Source organism: Rhinatrema bivittatum, chromosome 12, assembly GCF_901001135.1.
Source record: "Rhinatrema bivittatum chromosome 12, aRhiBiv1.1, whole genome shotgun sequence".
NCBI classification, from domain to species: domain Eukaryota; kingdom Metazoa; phylum Chordata; class Amphibia; order Gymnophiona; family Rhinatrematidae; genus Rhinatrema; species Rhinatrema bivittatum.
In genome coordinates, this window is record NC_042626.1 from 83,413,338 (window position 1) to 83,434,679 (window position 21,342).

Consider the following 21,342-nt stretch of genomic DNA (forward strand, 5'->3'; position numbering starts at 1 on the left):
ACTCACAAAAATACTGATGTTTTAACAATAGGTTTGAGTTCTATTTTCATAGATATATGTTTGGAGTGTGGGTAGATATCTGTGGATTTGCTCAGTTAACAAGCGAGTTGAGGGTGCTGGTTGAGGTTTGTGTGTCATGAGAGGCTTTAGTATACAGCCAGGTTTTTAGGTCCTTTTTAAATGTTTTCAGGTTGGGTTGTAGTCTTAGTTCTGTTCTGTTGGTAGTGTGTTCCAGACTTTGGGACTGGCAAGGGAAAAAGTGCACTCGTTGATTTGAGGTGAGTTGTGTGGAGCGAAGGGGAGGAATTTTCAGGAGTCCTTTGTTGGCAGATTGTAAGTTTTTGTGAGGTACGTGGGGCGTGATAGACAACGTCTAGCCAGTCGGTTTGTTCCTTGTGTATAACGTTGTGTAGCAAGGTTAAAATTTTGTAGTTTATTCGGAATTTTATAGGTAGCCAGTGCAATGACGTAAGAATTGGGGTTATGTGATCGGACTTCTTTGTTCCTGTTAGTATTCTTGCTGCTGAGTTTTGTAGGATTTGTAGGAAGTGAATGGTGGACTGTGGTAGACCGAATAATAAGGAATTGCAATAGTCTAGGTTGGAGAAAATGAGTAGTTGAAGTACAGTTCTGAAGTCCTATGGGGTTAGAAAAGGTTTTAAACGTCTCAGGGTTAGTAGTTTGTGGTATCCTTCTCTTATTTTTTTGATATGTGATTTTTAAGGGACAGTTCACCATCGATGATGACTCCAAGGTTGCGTGTGTGTGTGATGGGGGAGATTGTGTCTAGGTGATTTTGTAGTTTGAGGGGTGGTGGAGGTGATGGCCTGCTATTTCTATCCAGGGTTATAATTTCCGTCTTCTCGATGTTTACTACAAGTTTCATTTTGTTTAATAGCTGCTTGATTGATGTGAGATGGTTTGCTGTTGTTTTGTAGGTTTCATCAAGTGAATTTTGTATCTCAATTAGAATTTGGATATCATCAGCGTAGAGAAAGTATTTAAGATTAAGGCTGTCTAGTAGATGACATATAGGGAGCAGGTAGATATTAAAGATTGTTGCGGATAATGCAGAGCCTTGAGGCACTCTGCTGCTTAGGTGAATCCTGTCCGAGAGAGAATTAAGTTTGACTTGGTAGGTTTGTTGGATAAATAGGATGAAAACCAGAGAAGGGTTTTGTCGGTTAGTCCTATTTCACTTAAGCGATTGAGAAGAATTGAGTGGTCGAGTAGTATAAGTAGGTAGCTTTTTCCATTTTCGAAGCCTCGGAAAACGGTGTCTTTTAGGGAGAGAAGTAGTGTTTCGATGCTATGGTGTTTCCTGAAACCAAACTGCGATGGGTGTAGTATATTTTGTTTAAGATGATCCGAGAGTTGGGAATGGATGACTTTTTCAATGATTTTGGCGATGAATGGAAGGTTAGAGATAGGACGGTAGTTTTGGAGGTTATCTGGATCGAGGTTGTTCTTTTTTAATATGGGTTTAATTATTGCTGATTTAAGGGAGTCTGGGAAATTTCCTTCTGAGAGTGATAGGTTGGTGATTTCAGTTAAGACTTTACTAATGGTTGTTTCAAAAGCCTTGATTGTGGATAGGGGGATGCTGTCAATGGGGTGATTGGCTGGGTTCATTTTTTTTGATGGTATCGATTTTGTAAGGAGGCGGCTGGATCAAAGTTTGTCCATGATGAGATTGTTTTTTATTAGTTTGTTTACTTTGTCTTTGAAGAATTCTGCAAGCTCATTGCATTTGTTTTTGTTTATTGGTCTATTGTGCTCATTAGGTTCCTTGGTGAGGTTTTGGACAAAATTGAATAGCATTCTGGGGTTATGATGAAATTTATTGATTTTTCTTGTGAAGAATTCTTTTTTTGCGTTGGTACGGTTTTTATATTGGGATAGGTGGGATATCGTGTCGACGAGTAGGTCAGTGATAATTGGTATTTTATGTACAATGGATTGTGCGTTGAATAGCAAGAAGGATAGCAGTATACAGTTGTTGTAGAGGTTTGAAATGTAGTGGTTGATGTTTGAGGTGGCGTTCATGTTTTTTTGGTTTTGGTAGTGCTGTTTTGCCTTGAGCTGGGTTATTTTGGTCTTTTGCATAGATGCCGTTGTTGCTGCAGATTGGGATTGGGTGGATGGCCATGTATGTGTGCAATATTCAGTAGAGGGTAGATTCTATTTAGCTTCGCATACTAATGATCGCACAAAGGGGCGCACAAAGGGGCGCATGGTTGTCGCGGGGGTCGGGAGGTGAGGCTGGCGAGACCAGCCGGTCAGTCGGGAGGTGAGGCCGGCGATAGGAGCAGCGAGGGGATCGGCTCCTGCTTCTCACCTCCTGTTTCCGGTCCTGCTTCCGATGCCGGCGGTAGAAGGGTATAGAAACCATAATCAGTTGTTGAAAGCCAAGAAGTATAGACCAGCAAACATGTTATGCCTCGGTCTTCAAGAGATAAAAGAAAATCTGTCCTTTCGTGGAGCAAGAAAACCAAGGCGGGGAGACAGCCTGCTCTGCTGTCGGATCAAACACAATGAAGTCAAGGATTCATTTTCCAGGAGAGCATATAGGGGGCAGACTATGGAGTTTTCTTGGAGAGTAGATCCACATTACTTCAGATCAATGGGTCTTGGACATAATAAAATATGGTTAACCCCCAGAATTAAGAGAGTATAAGGGATCATTTTGTAATTTCTCCTGCTTATTCTCCCGCCAAAATTATTGCAGTTCATGGGACTTAGACAAGTTGATTCAATTGCAGGCAATTTCCCCAGTTCCAATATCATAACATCAAAAGGGGTAATTCAGTTTATTTTATGATTCCAAAAAAGGTCGGTTCATTCAGACCTATTTTGGATCTAAAAGGGGTTAATCAGAATATATATAGTAGTATATATATATATCCTTCGCTTCCATATGGAATTTCTTCACTCAATCAGTCTCAGTATGCAAGGGAGAATTTTTATCATCCCTGGATTTGGAAGAGGCCTATGTTCATATTCTAATGAAATGAATTTCAGAAATGCCTTCGTTTTCCGTATAACTGGCCAACATTTTCAGTTTGTCGCCATTCCTTTTGGGTTAGCGACAGCGCCAAGAACCTTTAAAGGTGATGGTGGTAGTAGCTGCCTTTTTAAGAAGGAAAGGAATTTTAAGTCATCCTTATTTGGACAACTTGTTTAATTAAGGGCCAAATCGTATTCCGAAGGGATAGTTTCAAAAGAAAGGGTAGTCTCATTACTTCAGAGTTTAGGTTGGATAATCAATTTTTCAAAAAGCCAACTACAGCCTTCCCAGATATATAGATGAGACCTTCAGGGACATAGTAGTCAAGTCCCAACTTCAAACTGGCAGCCCTGGTGCTGCCTTGGAGGAAGAAGGTCTCATGATTGGAGAGCATCAACCTGGTGCAGCAGGAAAGGATCCTGTAGCAAGGACCTATTCTCCAGGTGATGCATTGTCCTTTCGCACCGAGGATATCTCCCCAAGGCCTACTACCCAGGAGTGAAGGGTTAGATCGGCCGTCATAGTTGGTGATTCGATTATTAGGAATGTAGACAGCTGGGTGGCTGGTGGGCATGAGAATCACCTGGTAACATGCGTACCTGGTGCGAAGGTGGCGGACTTCACGTGTCACCTAGATAGGATTTCAGACAGTGCTGGGGAGGAGCCGGCTGTCGTGGTACATGTGGGCACCAACAACATAGGAAAATGTGGGAGGGAGGTTCTGGAAGCCAAATTTAGGCTCTTAGGTAGAAAGCTTAAATCCAGAACCTCCAGGGTAGTAGCATTCTCTGAAATGCTCCCTGTTCCACGCGAGGTCACCAGAGGCAGGCAGAGCTCCGGAGTCTCAACGCGTGGATGAGACGATGGTGCAAGGAAGAGGGATTCAGTTTTGTTAGGAACTGGAGAACCTTTTGGGGATGGGGGAGTCTCTTCCAAAGGGATGGGCTCTACATCTTAACCAGGGTGGAACCAGACTGCTGGCACTAACCTTTAAAAAGGAGATAGAGCAGCTTTTAAACTAGAACAAAGGGGAAAGCAGACAGTCGCTCAGCAGCGCATGGTTCGGAGAGAGGTAGCTTCAAAGGATACTAATGATGCATTAGAATTAGGGCATCTTGACAGTAAGGTTCCAATAATAAGAAAAGTAGTCCAAGTGCCTGTAACTAAAAACTCACCTGAGCTAAAAAAAATTCTAACTTATCCGTATCAATTAAAAAGCATAATGAAAATACAAATAAAAAACAAACATTGAAATGTTTGTATGCTAATGCCAGGAGTCTAAGAAGTAAGATGGGAGAATTAGAATGTATAGCAGTGAATGATGACAGACTTAATTGGCATCTCAGAGACATGGGGGAAGGAGGACAACCAATGGGACAGTGCTATACTGGGGTACAAATTATATGGCAATGACGGAGCGGAGCACCCGGGAGGCAGTGTGGCGCTTTATGTCCGGGATGGCATAGAGTCCAACAGGATAAACAACCTGCATGAGACTAAATGCACAATTGAATCTTTATGGGTAGAAATCCCTTGTGTGTCGGGGAACACTATAGTTATAGGAGTATACTACCGTCCACCTGGTCAAGATGGTGAGACTGACAGTGAAATGCTAAGAGAAATTAGGGAAGCTAATCAAATTGGTAGTGTGGTAATAATGGAGACTTCAATTACCCCAATATTGACTGGGTAAATATATCATTGGTACATGCTAGAGATATAAAGTTCCTGGATGGAATAAATGACATTGTTATGGAGCAATTGGTTTGGGAACCGACAAGACAGGGGGCAATTTTAGATCTAATTCTCAGTGGAGCACAGGATTTGGTGAGAGAGAGATAACGGTGGTGGGGGCCGCTTGGCAATAGTGATCATAAAATGATCAAATTTGAATTAATGACTGGAAGGGTGGACAGTAAGCAAATCCACAGCTCTCGTGCTAAACTTTCAAAGGGAAACTTTGATAAAATGAGAAAAATTGTTAGAATAAAAACTGAAAGGAAGCAGCTACAAAGGTAAAAAGTGTACAAGAAGTGTAGCCATTATTAAAAAATACCATCCTAGAAGCACTGTCCAGATGTATATCCTCACATTAAAAAACGGTGGAAAGAAGGCAAAATTATTACCAGCATGGTTAAAAGGGAGGTGAAAGAAGCTATTTTAGCCAAAAGATCTTCATTCAAAATTGGAAGAAGGATCCAACAGAAGAAAATAGGATAATGCATAAGCCTTTAGCAAGTTAAATGTAAGACATTTATAAGAAAGGCTAAGAGAGAATTTGAAAAGAAGTTGGCCACAGAGGCAAAAATTCACAGTAAAAACTTTTTAAAATATATCCGAAGGCCTGTGAGGGAGTCAGTTGGACCATTAGATGATCGAAGGATTAAAGGGACTCTTAGAGAAGATAAGGCCATCACGGAAAGATTAAATTATTTCTTTGCTTTGGTGTTTACTGAAGAGGATGTTGGGGAGGTACCCATACTAGAGAAGGTTTCATGGGTAATGATTCAGATGGACTGAACCAAATCACGGTGAACCTAGAAGATGTGGTAGGCCTGATTGACAAACTGAAGAGTAGTAAATCACCTGGACCGGATGGTATACACCCCAGGGTTCTGAAGGAACTAAAAAATGAAATTTTAAACCTATTAGTAAAAGTTTGTAACCTATCATTAAAATCATCCATTGTACCTGAAGACTGGAGGATAGCTAATGTAACCCCAATATTTAAAAAGGGCTCCAGGGGCGATACAGGAAACTACAGACCGGTTAGCCTGACTTCAGTGCCAGGAAAAATAGTGGAAAGTGCTCTAAACATCAAAATCACAGAACATATAGAAAGACATGGTTTAATGGAACAAAGTCAGCATGGCTTTATCCAAGGCAAGTCTTGCCTCACAAATCTGCTTCACTTTTTTGAAGGAGTTAATAAACATGTGGATAAAGGTGAACGGTAGATTTAGATTAGTGTTCTTGGATTTTCAGAAGGTTGTTTTAACAAAGTTCCTCATGAGAGGCTTCTAGGAAAAGTAAAAAGTCATGGGATAGGTGGCGATGTCCTTTCGTGGATTACAAACTGGCTAAAAGACAGGAAACAGAGAGTAGGATTAAATGGACAATTTTCTCAGTGGAAGGGAGTAGGCAGTGGAGTGCTTCAGGGATCTGTATTGGAACCCTTACTTTTCAATATATTTATAAATGATCTGGAAAGAAATACAACGAGTGAGGTAATCAAATTTGCAGATGATACAAAATTGTTCAGAGTAATTAAATCACAAGCAGATTGTGATAAATTGTAGGAAGACCTTGTGAGGCTGGAAAAATGGGCATCAAAATGGCAGATGAAATTTAATGTGGATAAGTGCAAGGTGATGCATATAGGGAAAAATAACCCATGCTATAGTTACACCTTAGGATCCATATTAAGTGCTACCACCCAAGAAAGAGATCTAGGCATCATAGTGGATAAAACATTGAAATCTTAGGTTCAGTGTGATGTGGCAGTCAAAAAAGCAAACAGAATGTTGGGAATTATCAGAAAGGGAATGCTGAATAAAACAGAAAATGTCATAATGCCTCTGTATCCCTCCATGGTGAGACCACACCTTGAATACTGTGTACAATTCTGGTCACTGCATCTCAAAAAAGATATAGTTGCGATGGAGAAGGTACAGAGAAGGGCGACCAAAATGATAAGGGGAATGGAACAGCTCCCCTATGAGGAAAGACTAAAGAGGTTAGGGCTTTTCAGCTTGGAGAAGAGACGGCTGAGGGGGGATATGATAGAGGTGTTTAAAATCATGAGGTCTAGAACGAGTAGACCTCATGATTTACTCTTTCAGATAATAGACTAGGGGGCACTCCATGAAGTTAGCACGTGGCACATTGAAAACTAATCGGAGAAAGTTCTTTTTCACTCAACGCACAATTAAACTCTGGAATTTGTTGCCAGAGGATGTGGTTAGTGCAGTTAGTATAGCTGTGTTTAAAAAAGTATTGGATAAGTTCTTGGAGAAGAAGTCCATTACCTGCTGTTAATTAAGGTGACAGCCACTGCTATTACTAGCAACAGTAACATGGAATAGACTTAGTTTTGGGTACTTGCCAGGTTCTTATGGCCTGGATTGGCCACTGTTGGAAACAGGATGCTGGACTTGATGGACCCTTGGTCTAACCAGTATGGCATGTTCTTAAGTTAGAACATCTAGGGGTGGTGTTCGATTCAGCAGGTGGTATGGTATACCTTCCTCAGAAGAGAATTTTAAAGCTTTGTACCCAGGTAAGAGTTCTCTGAACAGCAATCCCTGACTGCTTGGCATTATCTTCAGCTTTTAGGGTCGATGGCTTTGACTCTAGAGTTAGTGCCTTGGGCAAGAGCCCATGAGACCTCTACAGACTTTGTTCCTTTCTAGATGGAAGCCACAGATTCAGGGTTACCATATGCACTTTCCATTATCCGACAAGATTCTCAAGTCTCTGAATTGAACTCATACACCAAATTTAAGAAAGGGAATGCCTTTGGAAAGTCCAGTTTGGGAGCTTCTGACTACAGATGCAAGTCTGTTAGGCTGGGGAGCTCATTACAAGAATCTTTATACTCAGAAAATATGGAATCAAAGCAAGTCACAATGGCCAATAAATCATTTAGAGACCAGGGCTATCAGACTGGCTCTACTACATTTTCAGCCTCATCGTTAAGGAAAGGCAGTAAAGGTTTTAAGCAACAATGTAACAGCAGTCAGGGTGTTCTGGAGGAGAAAGACCTCTTGTTTGTTTTTGGAGCCGAGAATCATCTGCTTCAGCTGACAAATCAGTACATAGCAGGACAGGTCAATGTTCAAGCAGATTAACTAAGTTGGAATGAATAGATCATGAAAGAATGGGAATTATGTTAGAAGGCCTATTTGCAGATAGTACAGAAATGAGGGCCACGTCAGTTAGATCTAATGGCTTCCAATCAAAACAAAAAGGTGAAGAGGTTTTTCAGTTGCTGCAGTGAAGTGAACAGCGAAGCAATACATGCTTTTCAACAGAGTTGGAAGGGGTACGATCTGCTGTATCTTTTCCCCCATGGCCTTTAATAGCTTGTGTTTTAAGGAAACTAGAGAGAGAGAGAGAGAGAGTTAGTGGTGCTGGTAGCCCCCGATTGGCCAAGAAGACCATAGTATGCAAACTTAAGAAGACTGTTAGAAGATCAGCCTTTTTCTCTTGCTGCAAGGGTTTTTCTAATCAGGGTCCTTCAGAGATGGAGGATCCAACACCATTCTTGCTTATGGCTTGGCTATTGAAAGGGCAAGGCTAGTAAAGAGAGGTTACTCGCCTTTGGTAATTAGTACAATGTTACACTCTAGAAAGAATTCTACTTCTCTGTCTTATATAAGAATTTGGCGCATATTTGAGGAATTTTGCAAGAAAAGAAATTCCATGGAAAGCACAAATAAAAGATATTCTATCTTTTTTGCAATGTGGTTTAGATAAAGGTTTAGCCTTAAATTCTTTGAAAGTGCAGTTAGCTGCCATTTCATGTTTTGGGGGGGGAAATTAATGGTAACACTGGGGAACACAATTTTCATTGAGTTAGATCTGACACTTGTTTTTTGCTAACTTTTGACATCTGAATCCAAAAATGACGCCAGTTTTTCTCTATCATGTCAACTTTTTAAGGTACGGGATACCCTCCCTTTGTCCCAAAAATATACAAAATGTACATACAAAGGAAATAAAAGAAAAAATTACCTGAATATACTGTTTATTTAGAATTATTTTATTCATACAAAGGCTATATTTTCCTAGCGTGTAGCAGATGGACTCAGAACAAATGGGTATAGTGTGCTCGTGCTAGCAGTTGAAGACGGATCTGACGTTAGCACGGGGTACATATACCCCCGCAGGAAGTGCAGCAACTCAGTAATTTCCGTCTCCAAAGCAGTTTGGAGCTACCTCACGCTCGCTCAGCGTTTTTCCAAATTCTAACGACTAAATTCATAGAAGAATCCTACCTGAAGATGAGCCCCGCACTCCTGCGGTGATACCCTCGGGTCCCTCCGCCAGTTGAGTTTCCCGAGGTGATTTCTGTGGTCCCTCGAAGGTAAGAGCCTCGGTCCGGTGGCACGCTCGCGGCAGGGACCTAGCCCCCGAGTGAGAAGGGCTCGGGCGCGGCATAGAGGCAGCCTCGGTCCCGGTGAGGACTTGGCCCCCGAGCGAGATGAGTTCGGGCGTGGCCTAGAGGCAGCGGGTGCACTTCCTCGAGCGTGGTGGTGACGGTAATCACCCTCTCCCCCCGCAGCCGGAGACCGCCCGGGTCGCAGCCAGGAAGCGCCGAAGACAAGGTAAGGCATACATCTTTACTTGTGGGTCTCCGAGGAAGCGAGGATTAGCGGGGTCTGCCTACTTGGCAGCCCGCAAAGGAGGTCGCCATTTTACCTGCCTGCCCGCCGTCACCATCTGCCCTGATTCGTCGCCTTGCTCTAGCGCTCAGGCCAGGCTGAGCGCACAGGCGACGGGAGAATATGTTGGGCGCCCGAAAATAATTGGGCGCATATTTGATATAGGCGCACGTTGCTAAGCGCTCGTTGGTAGGCGCACGTTCATAGGCGCACGTTTATAAGCACACATTAGTAGGCGCATACCCCGGCTGGGAGCGCACCGCATAGAGATAACAGACGAGATGGAGCATAGGAGAGCCCATGCGTCCACAGAGCCGGCACCTCCAGAATCAGGCATAAGAGCTCTAGGCCTCTGCTCAGCATGCAACCTCAGAGCCACACAGAGCGAGGAAGCAGACTCCCTATGTGCCCAATGTGGAGGAGGCCCTGGGAGTTCCAGGCTAGGGCCGGTCCCAGCCCAGCGTACTTGCCAGTTCCTCAGGGAACACCCCGGACCTAGCAGGCTGCGGTGAGCAGCCAGGGAACCCGAGAGACCTGGTGCTAGAAACTGCTTCGCTCTCCTGGGTGGAATTATTCACAGGGATTCATGCCTTTGTTAAGATGCAGTCTGATCCCCGAACGGACCCATACGTACCGGAGGACCCCGCCCCTGGACCCTCAAGACCTAGGCACGGCCACTCGCCACCCGGAAGCCCCACTTATGGGGATTCAGATTGTTCTGAGGAAGAGGGCGAGCCCCCCAAGGAGGGAGAGCTTCCCTCGGGGATAGAACCTTATCAAACCATGAGACGCTTCTTTCTTAAAGAGGATCTCCCAGACCTAGTCTCTCAATGCCTGCCGGAGCCGGCTATCCCGGGCCAAGGCACCCCAGGGGAACCTAGAATGAACCCTCTGCTAGAGGGCCCGCGCCAAACGGCTCACCATTTTCCCTTTCTACAAGCAGCACAACAGCTAATCGATCTGGAATGGAATGCGCCGGAGGCCTCATTCAAAGGGGGTCGGGCCTTATCTGGCATGTACCCCCTGGACCCAGCAACCAAGGAGCTGCTGGCGTGCCCTAAGGTAGACGCCATAGTTTGCGCAATTGTGAAGCGCACCACCATTCCGGTGGAGGGGGGGCGGCCCTCAAGGATGCACATGACCGGCGCATGGACGCCATTCTGAAACACGCCTTTGAGGTGGAAGCCATGTCCCTACGAATTCCGACCTGCTGCACCGTGGTGACGCGTTCCTGTTTATCACAAGCCAGGAACAACACCCCGGGAGAAGAAATGGAATCAGCTCTCTCGTTCCTCACTGACGCAGCCTCTGACCTAGTCCGTACGGCAGCCAAGGGAGTGTCATTTATTTATTTATTTATTTATTTAACAACTTTTAATATACCGACATTCGTATGGCACATCACGCCGGTTTACAGGTAACTCAAATATAGGAGGAAATTACAATGAACAGGGAACAAGGGATTGGAGCAGGCCAGAAAGAGGAGAAGGGAAGGGGAGACAGGAGAAGAGAGGGAAGAGATAGGTAGCATGAGGAAAAGGGCAACCGTTAACGTTGATAGAACTTATTTACAGAGGTATGTATTTACATTAGAACTATTAACCATAGATTACATTAGTTTAATTAAAACATTCTTGTAAAATTGTAATACGATGGAATGAGAGGGCGGAGGGGGGATGCCTAGGGTGAGGGAAGGTCGGGCGCGGGGGGGGGGGGGAGGGAGGGGGAGATTAGGAGGGGGAGGGCTAGGTGGGTACGTCTAGGTTTGGTTGGTTTCCGGATAGGCCTTTCTGAAAAGCCAGGTTTTGAGACCTTTTTTGAAGGTGGCCAGGGAGGGTTCAAGGCGGAGAAAAGTGGGAAGGGAGTTCCAGAGTGTAGGGCGGCTATAGTGAAGGCCCTTTCTCTCGTGGATGTGAGATGAGCAATTTTAAGGGAGGGAGTATGAAGGGTACCTGCGAGGGAGGATCTGGTTGGACGGGTGGATATGCGGAAGTGAGGCGAGTCCTTGAGCCAGGGGTTGGTTTGTAGAGCAGATTGTGAAGGATGGTAAGGGTTTTATATTGAATACGGAAAGAGATAGGTAACCAGTGGAGGTCCTTAAGTATAGGGGTGATGTGGTCTCTTTTTCGGGTGTTAGTTAAGATTCTCGCCATGGCGTTCTGTAGGATTTGTAGGGGTTTGATGGTCGACTCTGGGAGGCCAAGGAAGAGGGAATTGCAGTAGTCCACTTTGGAGAGGATAGTGGTCTGCAGAACTAGGTGGAAATCTTGTGTGTGGAGCAGGGGTTTAAGCTTTTTCAGGATGTGGAGTTTATAAAAGCCCCCCTTTAGAAGGGATTTAATATGGGCTTTGAAATCGAGGCGCTGGTCTAGTTCAATACCAAGGTCTCTCACAGACGGGGATGAGGTGGGGGGAGATGAAGTGTTATAGGGGGGTGAGAGTGAGGGCGAGAGTTCAGGTTGATTGGATATAATGAGTATCTCAGTTTTAGAAGCATTAAGGGCAAGGTGAAGGTTGGATAGTAGTGAGTTGATGGATGTAAGATAGGAGTCCCAGAGTTGTAGGGTTTCTTTTAGCGTATTTTGGATGGGGATGAGGATTTGAACGTCGTCGGCATATAGGAAGAAGTTCAATCCTAGGTCGGAGAGCAGGTGGCACAGGGGGAGTATATAAATATTGAAAAGGGTGGAAGAGAGTGAGGATCCCTGAGGAACTCCTTGCGTGAGGGAAATGTGCGAAGATTCAGCTTTGTCAATTTTTACTATGTATTCTCTGTGGGAGAGGTATGAGGAGAACCATAATAAAGCAGTGCCTGCGATACCTATTTCTGCTAGAAGGGAAAGTAGGATTTGATGATTGACGGTGTCGAAGGCAGCTGAGATATCAAGGATGGCAAGGAGATAGGATGTCCCTTGGCCCATGCCTATGAGGATGGTGTTGGTGATCGCTAGCAGAAGATTTTCAGTGTTACGCTCCTTACGGAATCCAAATTGGGATGGATGTAAGATGTGGTGGTCCTCGAGGAAGTCAGATAATTGTGAATTGACTACCTTCTCTAGTACTTTGGCAATGAGAGGGAGGTTGGAAATAGGACGATAGTTTGCTGGGTCAGAGGGGTTAAGGGAAGGTTTTTTGAGGAGGGGCTTGACGACTGCTATTTTGAGTGGGTCTGGGACTTTGCCAGATGACAGTGAGCAATTTATGATGTCGGCTAGGGATTTAGCTATAGAGGTGGGTATGGAGAGGAGGGTTTTTGTGGCAGCCAGGAGACAGCTCTGGCTACGAAATTGGTTGGCCGACTCCTCCTCCAAGACACGCCTCACAAGAATGCCCTTTAAGGGATCCCTCCTGTTCGGCAGCGACCTCAAAAAACTGGCTAATAAATGGGGCGCCTCTCCATTACCCCGTCTACCAGAAGACAGGTCAAGGAGGAGCCAACGCCATTTTCCTAGGCCATCCAGAGGTAGAAGCTCTTAGCGCTTCAACCCTTACAGGGCTTGCTACCAAGCACCTCGTTCTCAGACCAGGAACCGGTCCTTTCGGACCAAGCACAACAAGAGGAGAACCGGCTTGGGTTCAGGTCCCGGCCGCACCCCACAATGAGAATCAGCCGACCCATCTGGGGGAAGAAGCCATAGGGGGCAGGCTAACCCTATTCTACCGCAGGTGGGTCGAGATTACCTCGGACCAGTGGGTCCTCGCCATCATCCGAGAAGGGTATTACCTGGACTTTCTTCGGCTCCCTCCGGACAAGTTTGTGGAATCTCCTTGTCCACCCCTCAAGAGGGTGGCACTGGAAGCTACCTTGCGGAGGCTCATGTCCCTAAACGCCATAATCCCAGGGCCTGCATGGGAGATAAATTCTGGGCATTATTCCATTTATTTCATAGTACCCAAGAAAGAGGGCACTTTCAGGCCCGTCCTGGACCTCAAGTCAGTCAACCGACACCTACGGGTCCCCAGCTTTCGCATGGAAACTCTGCGGTCAGTCAAAAGTGCAATACAGCCAGGGGAGTTTCTCACATCCCTGGATCTGTCAGAGGCCTACTTGCATATCCCAATCCATCGGGATCACCAGCGCTACTTACGCTTCAAAGTCCTGAGCCAACATTTCCAGTTCCGAGCTTTACCCTTCGGGTTAGCCACCGCGCCGCGGACCTTTACCAAGGTCATAGTAGTAGTGGCAGTGTCACTCAGGAAGGAAGGAATTCTCGTCCATCCCTACCTGGACGATTGGCTGATCAGGGCAAAGTCACCGGAGGAGAGCCACCAGGCAACCAACAGAGTTATATCTCTTCTGGAAAGCCTAGGATGGGTAGTCAACACAAAAAAGAGTTCCCTACAGCCTTCTCAGTCACTGGAATACCTAGGAGTCCGATTCGACACCCAGGGAGACAAGGTCAGCCTGACCTCCAAGAGGAGATCAAAACTCCAGAATCGTCTGCAGACCATACTGAGCGCCACCCGGCCCACAGCTTGGGATTACCTACAGGTCCTCGGCCTCATGGCATCCACTCTGAAGGTGGTACCATGGGCGCGGGCTCATATGAGACCATTACAACGCGCCCTCCTATCTCGGTGGAGCCCACGATCACAGAACTACACCATACACCTACCTCTACCAGCCAGAGTACGGAATCAGCTACGGTGGTGGTTGCAGCCCGGCCACGCGAGCCGGGGGTCAAAAATGTCATCCCCAACCTGGACCCTGCTCACTACAGATGCCAGCCTGAACGGATGGGGAGCACACTGCGAAGAACTAACCGCCCAAGGGCGGTGGAACAGAGAAGAGTCTGGGTGGAACATCAACCGACTAGAGGCACGGGCAGTCAGGCTAGCCTGCCTGCGGTTTGCCCACAGACTTCGAAACAGAGCGGTCAGAGTAATGTCGGACAACGCCACCATGGTGGCATACATCAACCGACAGGGCGGAACCAGAAGCCGACAGGTATCCTTGGAAATAGCCCCCCTGATGGCTTGGGCGGAGGCAAATCTCCAGGACATCTCCGCCGTCCACATCGCCGGGAAGGACAACACCACGGCAGACTTCCTCAGCAGAGAAAGCCTAAACCCGGGGGAATGGCAGCTGTCGCCCACAGCTTTCCAGATGATTGTGGATCAGTGGGGGACTCCGGGCATGGACCTACTAGCGGACAGGTCCAACGCTCAAGTGCCCAGATACTTCAGTCGCAGGCGAGATCCTCTCTCCCACGGGATCGACGCCCTAGTACAGCCATAGCCTCAGGGGATCCTGCTATATGCCTTTCCTCCATGGCCCCTGCTGGGCGCTATTATACACAAGATTCAGCGGCACAGAGGCCTAGTTCTTCTAGTGGCCCCGGACTGGCCAAGAAGACCCTGGTACGCAGACATGTGAAGACTACTGGCAGGGGATCCTCTACCCCTGCCTCCTCACAGGGACCTGCTGCGGCAAGGTCCCATCCTCCACGAGGATCCAGCTCAATTCTCTCTTACGGTCTGGCCATTGAGAGGGCTCGACTGAAAAAAAGGGGATACTCAGCGTCTGTGATAGATACACTCCTCGGAGCACGCAAGTTCTCCACATCACTAACTTATATAAGGATCTGGAGAGTATTTGAAGCCTGGTGCGAGACTCGTAGCACCAATCCGCATGCCGCTAAAATCCCCATCATTTTGGATTTCCTGCAGGATGGGCTCCAGAAGGGTCTATCCCTCAATTCCATCAAGGTTCAGGTGACAGCGCTATCCTGCTACGGGCCCAGGAGTGACGGCATCAGCATCGCCACACACCCAGACGTTTCATGTTTCCTGAAAGGAGTCAAACACATTCGCCCGCCACTGAAGTGGCCAGTGCCCCTGTGGAACCTCAACCTAGTTTTGGAATTCCTAGCGGGACCCACCTTCAGACCCCTCCGAGGCCTGTCCCTCCGTTTATTAACCTTGAAGATGGTGTTCTTGCTGGCCGTATGCTCAGCACGCCGCATCTCAGAGCTACAAGCACTGTCCTGTCGCGATCCGTTTCTCAGAATCACCCCAGGGGCTATCCATCTTCGCACAGTTCCTTCCTTCTTACCCAAAGTAGTCTCACACTTCCACCTCAACCAAACCATATCCTTGCCAACCACGGAAGGTTTGAAGAAGTCGGAAGAAGGTCGAATACTGCGCCATCTTGACATCGGCAGGCTGCTGTCCAGATACCTGGAAATGTCGGAAGCAGTACGAAAGACGGGACCACCTGTTCGTCCTTCACAGCGGGAAGAAGCAAGGGGAAGCGGCCTCACGGGCAACCATTGCCCGCTGGATCAAAGAAGTTATCAAGGCGGCCTACGTAGAGGCGGGAAAACCACCACCTCTACGGGTCAGGCGGCCTCCTGGGCAGAAACTAGGATGCTGTCGCCGGCAGAGATATGTAAAGCGGCAACATGGTCCTCCCTCCATACCTTCTCCAGATTCTACCGTCTGGTTGTCCAGGCCAGGGAGGACACAGCATTTGCGAGGGCAATCCTAAACGGACCTCGGGCAGCCTCCCACCCAGTCTGGGAGTAGCTTTTGTACATCCCATTTGTTCTGAGTCCATCTGCTACACGCTAGGAAATGGAGAGATTACTTACCTGATAATCTCGTTTTCCTTAGTGTATGCAGATGGACTCAGCATCCTGCCCGGCTGCCGGTATACATGGGGATTCACCGACTCACGGTAAGCCGTGTTTCCTTATATAGGGCTTCCACCCTGCCGGGTGTCGACGCCTTCCGGTTGAGAACACTGGCGGTCTCCAGCTACTATCAATCGGTCAGGTTAATTATGTTCATTTAATCGATCGGTCAGTCACACATATATCCATAAAGCTTTTGCAAGGAAGATTACTGAGTTGCTGCACTTCCTGCGGGGGTACATGTACCCCGTGCTGACGTCAGATCCGTCTCCAACTGCTAGCACAAGCACACTATACCCATTTGTTCTGAGTCCATCTGCATACACTAAGGAAAACGAGATTATCAGGTAAGTAATCTCTCCAATTGTTACTGTAAGTCAAATTGTGTACAAGTAGTAAAATTCTGCTACCAAACATAACATATTAAGGTAAATATTTACGCTTATAGCTTTTCCAGCAGTGTTCAATCTGTGGACAATCTCGCCTGATGCTCCAACAATAGTCAGCCATCATATGTACATCCCAAGTACCCTGATACCGTGCCACCATGACCTTCAGATCTTGGTGGAATCGTTCACCTTGCTCATCACTGACTGCACCAAGGTTTTTCAGGAAGTCAGCAAGATGGCTATGCAGAAAATGCACCTTGATGCTCATGTTTGCAACGAAGCATTTTGAAGCTCTCCAAGAGTTTCTGGACAATTTCCGTGTAGTTCTGTGCTCGTCTATTTCCAAGAAAGTGCTTGACAAGGTTTCTGAATGACAGCCAAGTATTCTTTTGGAGTTCTGACACTGTCCCGATGAAATGTTCATCTTTAATGAGCTGCCGAATCTGTGGACCGTCAAACACACCTGTGCACTTTGCAATAAACAGCCTATTACCATAAAACACACCCCTTTACCTATCGCATGCGATATTTAGTGCATTTTGATAAATCCAGGCCTAAGATAGGCTGTAGAGGAAAAACTTGACGTGATAGAAAATTGCAGTTTTGAAATCAGCATGCCTATTTAAGTCTAAAACAGCTGAAAAATCGAACTCAACAGGAATTATGTTAGAAATTGTTCCCCAGTGTAATTAGATCACTTTCCATAGGGACAATGCCCATTTTCTAAGTGGGGTAAAACATTTACGTCTTTCGTTTAAATCTGTTTTTTCTCAATGGAGTTTAAATTTAGTTTTGCAAGCTCTAACTAAAACCCCCTTTGAGCCTTTAGGAAAATCTTCAATTAAGAATTTAACTCTTAAAACAGTCTTTTTGGTAGCAATTACTTCGGTGAGGTGGATTTCAGAATTACAGGCTTTATTCATGTTAATCTTTTTTTGAGATTTACAAAGAATTTGTTAATTCTGAGGCCTGCTCCTTCCTTTTTACCTAAGGTTGTATCTTTCATATGAATCGGCATCTTGTTCTACCTGCTTTTAACAAGCGTGAGTGTAAGGAAGGTCTAAATTCATTAAAATGTTTAGATGTCAGGAGATGCTTAAGATTTTAGCTTGAGAAAACTAAAGTTTTTCAAAAGTCTAAAAGGTTATTTGTTCTTTTTTATGGAACATGTAAGGGAGAATTGGCTACAAAATCTTCAGTAGTTAGATGGTTGAAGAATTTTATCTCTTCAGCTTACTTGTTACAAGGTAAATGGTATCTAATATGATTAAGGCCCATTCAACACGAGCACAAGCTGAAAGATGTTTGGTAAGTCCATTGGAGAGATGTAAGGTGGCAACACTTGCAAAACAGTATAGGTTGGATCTTCTCGCTAGACAAGTCCATTTTGGGCCCTCTGTCTTAAAATAGGAATTGTCATCCGCCCACCTTTAGAGGGGCTTTGGTATTTCTTATAGATGCGGGACTAGTGGAGCAGAAGGAAGAGGAAGGAGAAATTATCTGGTTAATTTCCTTTCCTTCTGCTACACCAATCCAGAACACCTCCCTTTATATTTGAAGATAAGATTTCTAATCAGATTATTTTGAATTTTTCATTTTTACTGTTAGTTGCATTTGGGCTTGGTTTCCTTCAAGTAGGGATTGCAAATATTCATTTCATTATGAAATTTTCAGCTTTTTGGCTGTGGCAAGTTTTAGAACTTATTACTTTTATATGTTTTAATTTTAGCTTTGACAATAGTAAACTGGCTGTTCTAATGACTTATATTCTAGTGATGTCATTTATTAAAAAAAAATAATAATTTTAGAATTCTGCCTCCATTTGCACTGGATGAGAAGATGTACCCATAGGTTCTGGACTGGGGTAGCAGAAGGAAATTAACAGGTAAGACAATTTCTCCTTTTCCTACTTAGTGGCTATGATAAAAAAAATTCTTAATCGGTGTGGTTGTGAGTGTGGACTAAAGGCTTTAAATGAAAAACAAAGTGCATTTGTAGTTTATAGTGAGAGCGAAAGGGAGGGAGCTACTCGTACTTCTGCAATTTTCTTTTTGTGCAGCAAGCTTGTTATCCATAGCTATCCCCGGAGGTCCAGTAAAACCAGTCCAAAACAAATTGTTTTTCCTTTGAGCATACAGAAGAGGTCTTGCCATATCTCTGATGCCTCTTGTGTAACTTATTTGCTGATCTTGGGTACAGTTAAGAAAAGAATCTGCATGGTAGGGACTTACTGTGCGCTTAGCAATTTAACTCAAATGACATTTATAAATCTAAACTTTTATTAGGACGACTGACTGACAGGCGTGTAAGAAGGTCAGAGCTAACATTTACTATATATTTAAACAAAGCTTTCACAGAAACCTAACATGCTTAAAAAATAATAAAGGTTTGTACAACACTGTTCTAAATATACTGCTCTCCAGAGAAAACAGGTTTGACAAGGGGTGGCTATTCTAGAAGGTGGGAGCGGATGAGCTTTTCTTTTAAAAATTACTGTTACCAAAAGAGTAGTTCAGTTGCTACTGTCTCTGCAGTCCCAGGGTAGTGCCTAGAGTCTCTAAAAGGGGGAACCTACCATACAAACAGCGCCATCCCCATAGGAAAGACAACTGGCTCAACTTAAAGAAAAAAAAAAAAAAGTTACATGTGCAGAGGCTATTTTGGGCTCACTTCTCTCCCACATTAGGCAGAAATCCTAGAACTGTTTCAATACATTCCCATTTATAGCTTTGTAATACAGGACCCTGCAAACTCGCCATAAGTGGCTCTTCTCTCTAGATTGTATTGCCAAATACTTTATTTGGAGTATTCCTTTGAACCCCTAAGCCCAAATATGAAAAAAAGGCTTTTTGCCCTCCTCTTTCCCCCACACTTGGTACACCAGTAATAGCCAAAAACTACAGACATGCTACTTGGTAAAATGCAAAGAGTTTTTAACACTATTGGGACATGGCTGAGATGATCTTTGAAGGATGCAGTATCTCTCTGCTCGCCCCTGGCTCTCAGGACAGTATTCCACCTCACCAGTGTCCTTCGTTCCTTCATAGAAGGGTCTTCTCCATCCTCATAGGGCTATGCTGAAGCACTCAGCACAGGCAGATGCTTCCCCGTCCCTAGTTCTTAGGAGAATCCTTAAAGAAAGTGAAGAGCACACCCTGCAGGAAAGAACTTCGGCTGCCTCAGGGCCCAGAACCATACTGTATCTTCAAAGAGCCACCTCTGCATTTCTTACAAGTGGCACTTCCATGTTGCCCACCCACAATCAGAAATTAGTTTTTTTCTTCTTTCTTGTCCTCTTCTTCTGATGGATAGGAGTGCCACGTCAGCCTCTCCTCATAAAAAGAGATAACTACCTGTGGGCACTTCATGTTAGCTTCCTTGGCAGGAACCAGGTCAGCCTCATCAGAATTCTTCCTGCAGGAAAAAAAAAGTTCATGGATGAAGTAGGAATATAGCAAATGTTGTTTACCTGTAACAGGTGTTCTCACAGGTCAGCAGGATGTTAGTCCTCACATATGGGTGACATCACAGGATGGAGCCCAATCACGGAACACTTTTGTCAAAGTTTCTAGAACTTTGACTGGCGCCTACTGGGCATGCCCAGCATGGCACTAAACCTACAGCCAGCAGGGGTCCCCCTTCAGTCTTGTTTAAAGCTACAGGAAGTGCCGAAAAATAAAATAAGAAAACGTAATGAACCCAACACCGCAGGGCGGCGGGTGGGTTTTGTGAGGACTAACATCCTGCTGTCCTGTGAGAACACCTGTTACAGGTAAGAAACATTTGCTTTCTCACAGGACAAGCAGGATGGTAGTCCTCACATATGGGTGAGTACCGAGCTGAGGATGTCCGAGAAATGCACCAAATGTACCTAAGATGTGCAATAGGCACAAGGACTGGGGTGGAATTTGGTAGAGGGCATCCTGAACCCTAACGGGCAGGGGAAGGGTATTGGTACATCAAGTTGTAAGAAAGTTGCGCAAGACAGACTGGCCGAAGATGGAATCTTGTCTTCCGGTCTTGTCTAAGCAATAATGGGCTGTAAAGGTATGGAGAGAACGCCAGGTAGCAGCACCGAGCTTAGGTGTGCTACTGAAGTCGCTATGGCCCTCACAGTGTGGAATGCCTGGTTGCTGACAGCATAAGGATATGCAGTCCGCTAACCAGGAGGAGAGAGTCTGCTTACCCACAGGCTGTCCCAACTTGATGGAATGGAAAGAGACAAACAATTGAGTGCTTTTCCTGTGGGCAGCTGTACGGTCTAGATAGAAGGCTAGAGCCCGTTTGCAGTCAAGGGTATGCAGAGCCTGTTCTCCTGGATTGAAGTGGGGCCTGGGAAAGAAGGTAGGTTGTATAATGGATTGATTAATGTGAAACTCCGATACTACCTTAGGGTGAGTGCGGAGTACTGCCCGGTCCTGCAGAAGTTTAGTGTAAGGCGGATAGGTAACTAGGGCCTGTAACTCACTAACTCTGCGAGCAGATGTGATTGCGAAAAGAAAAATCACTTTCCATGTGAGATAGCGAAGATCACAGGATTGGAGAGGCTCGAATGGTGGTTTCATGAGCTGACCCAAAACTAGATTGAGATCCCAAGAAGGGGCCGGAGGGTGCAGTGGAGGCTTGAGGTGAAGCAAGCCTTTCAGAAAACGTGTTACGAGGGGTTGTACCGAAATAGGAACGTCCCCAACACCTTTATGGAAGGCGGCCACCGCACTGACATGCATTCTGATGGAGGACCTGATTCTGACAAGTGCCAGAGATAGTTTAGAAACTTCGTGGTGGAACAGGTAAAGGGATCAAGGGATTGAGAAGTACACCATGACTCAAACCTGTTCCATTTGTATAGGTAAGACTTTCTCATGGGAGGCTTCCGTGAAGCAATCAGGACACGGGAAGCTGGCTCAGAAAGGTTAAGTGGCTGA

General features: G+C 45.5%; 1 protein-coding gene across 1 annotated transcript in view; it reads right to left on the minus strand.

Annotated features, from left to right (window-relative positions):
- Positions 1-18,673: 18,673 nt before the first annotated feature.
- The window catches only part of CBX1 (chromobox 1), a 92,248-nt gene continuing 89,579 nt past the window's right edge, over positions 18,674-21,342 (minus strand). Inside the window, exon 5 of the mRNA XM_029573710.1 lies at positions 18,674-19,831. Coding sequence (XP_029429570.1) covers positions 19,687-19,831 — 145 coding nt within the window. The 3' untranslated portion in view covers positions 18,674-19,686. The remainder of the gene's footprint in view (positions 19,832-21,342) is intronic.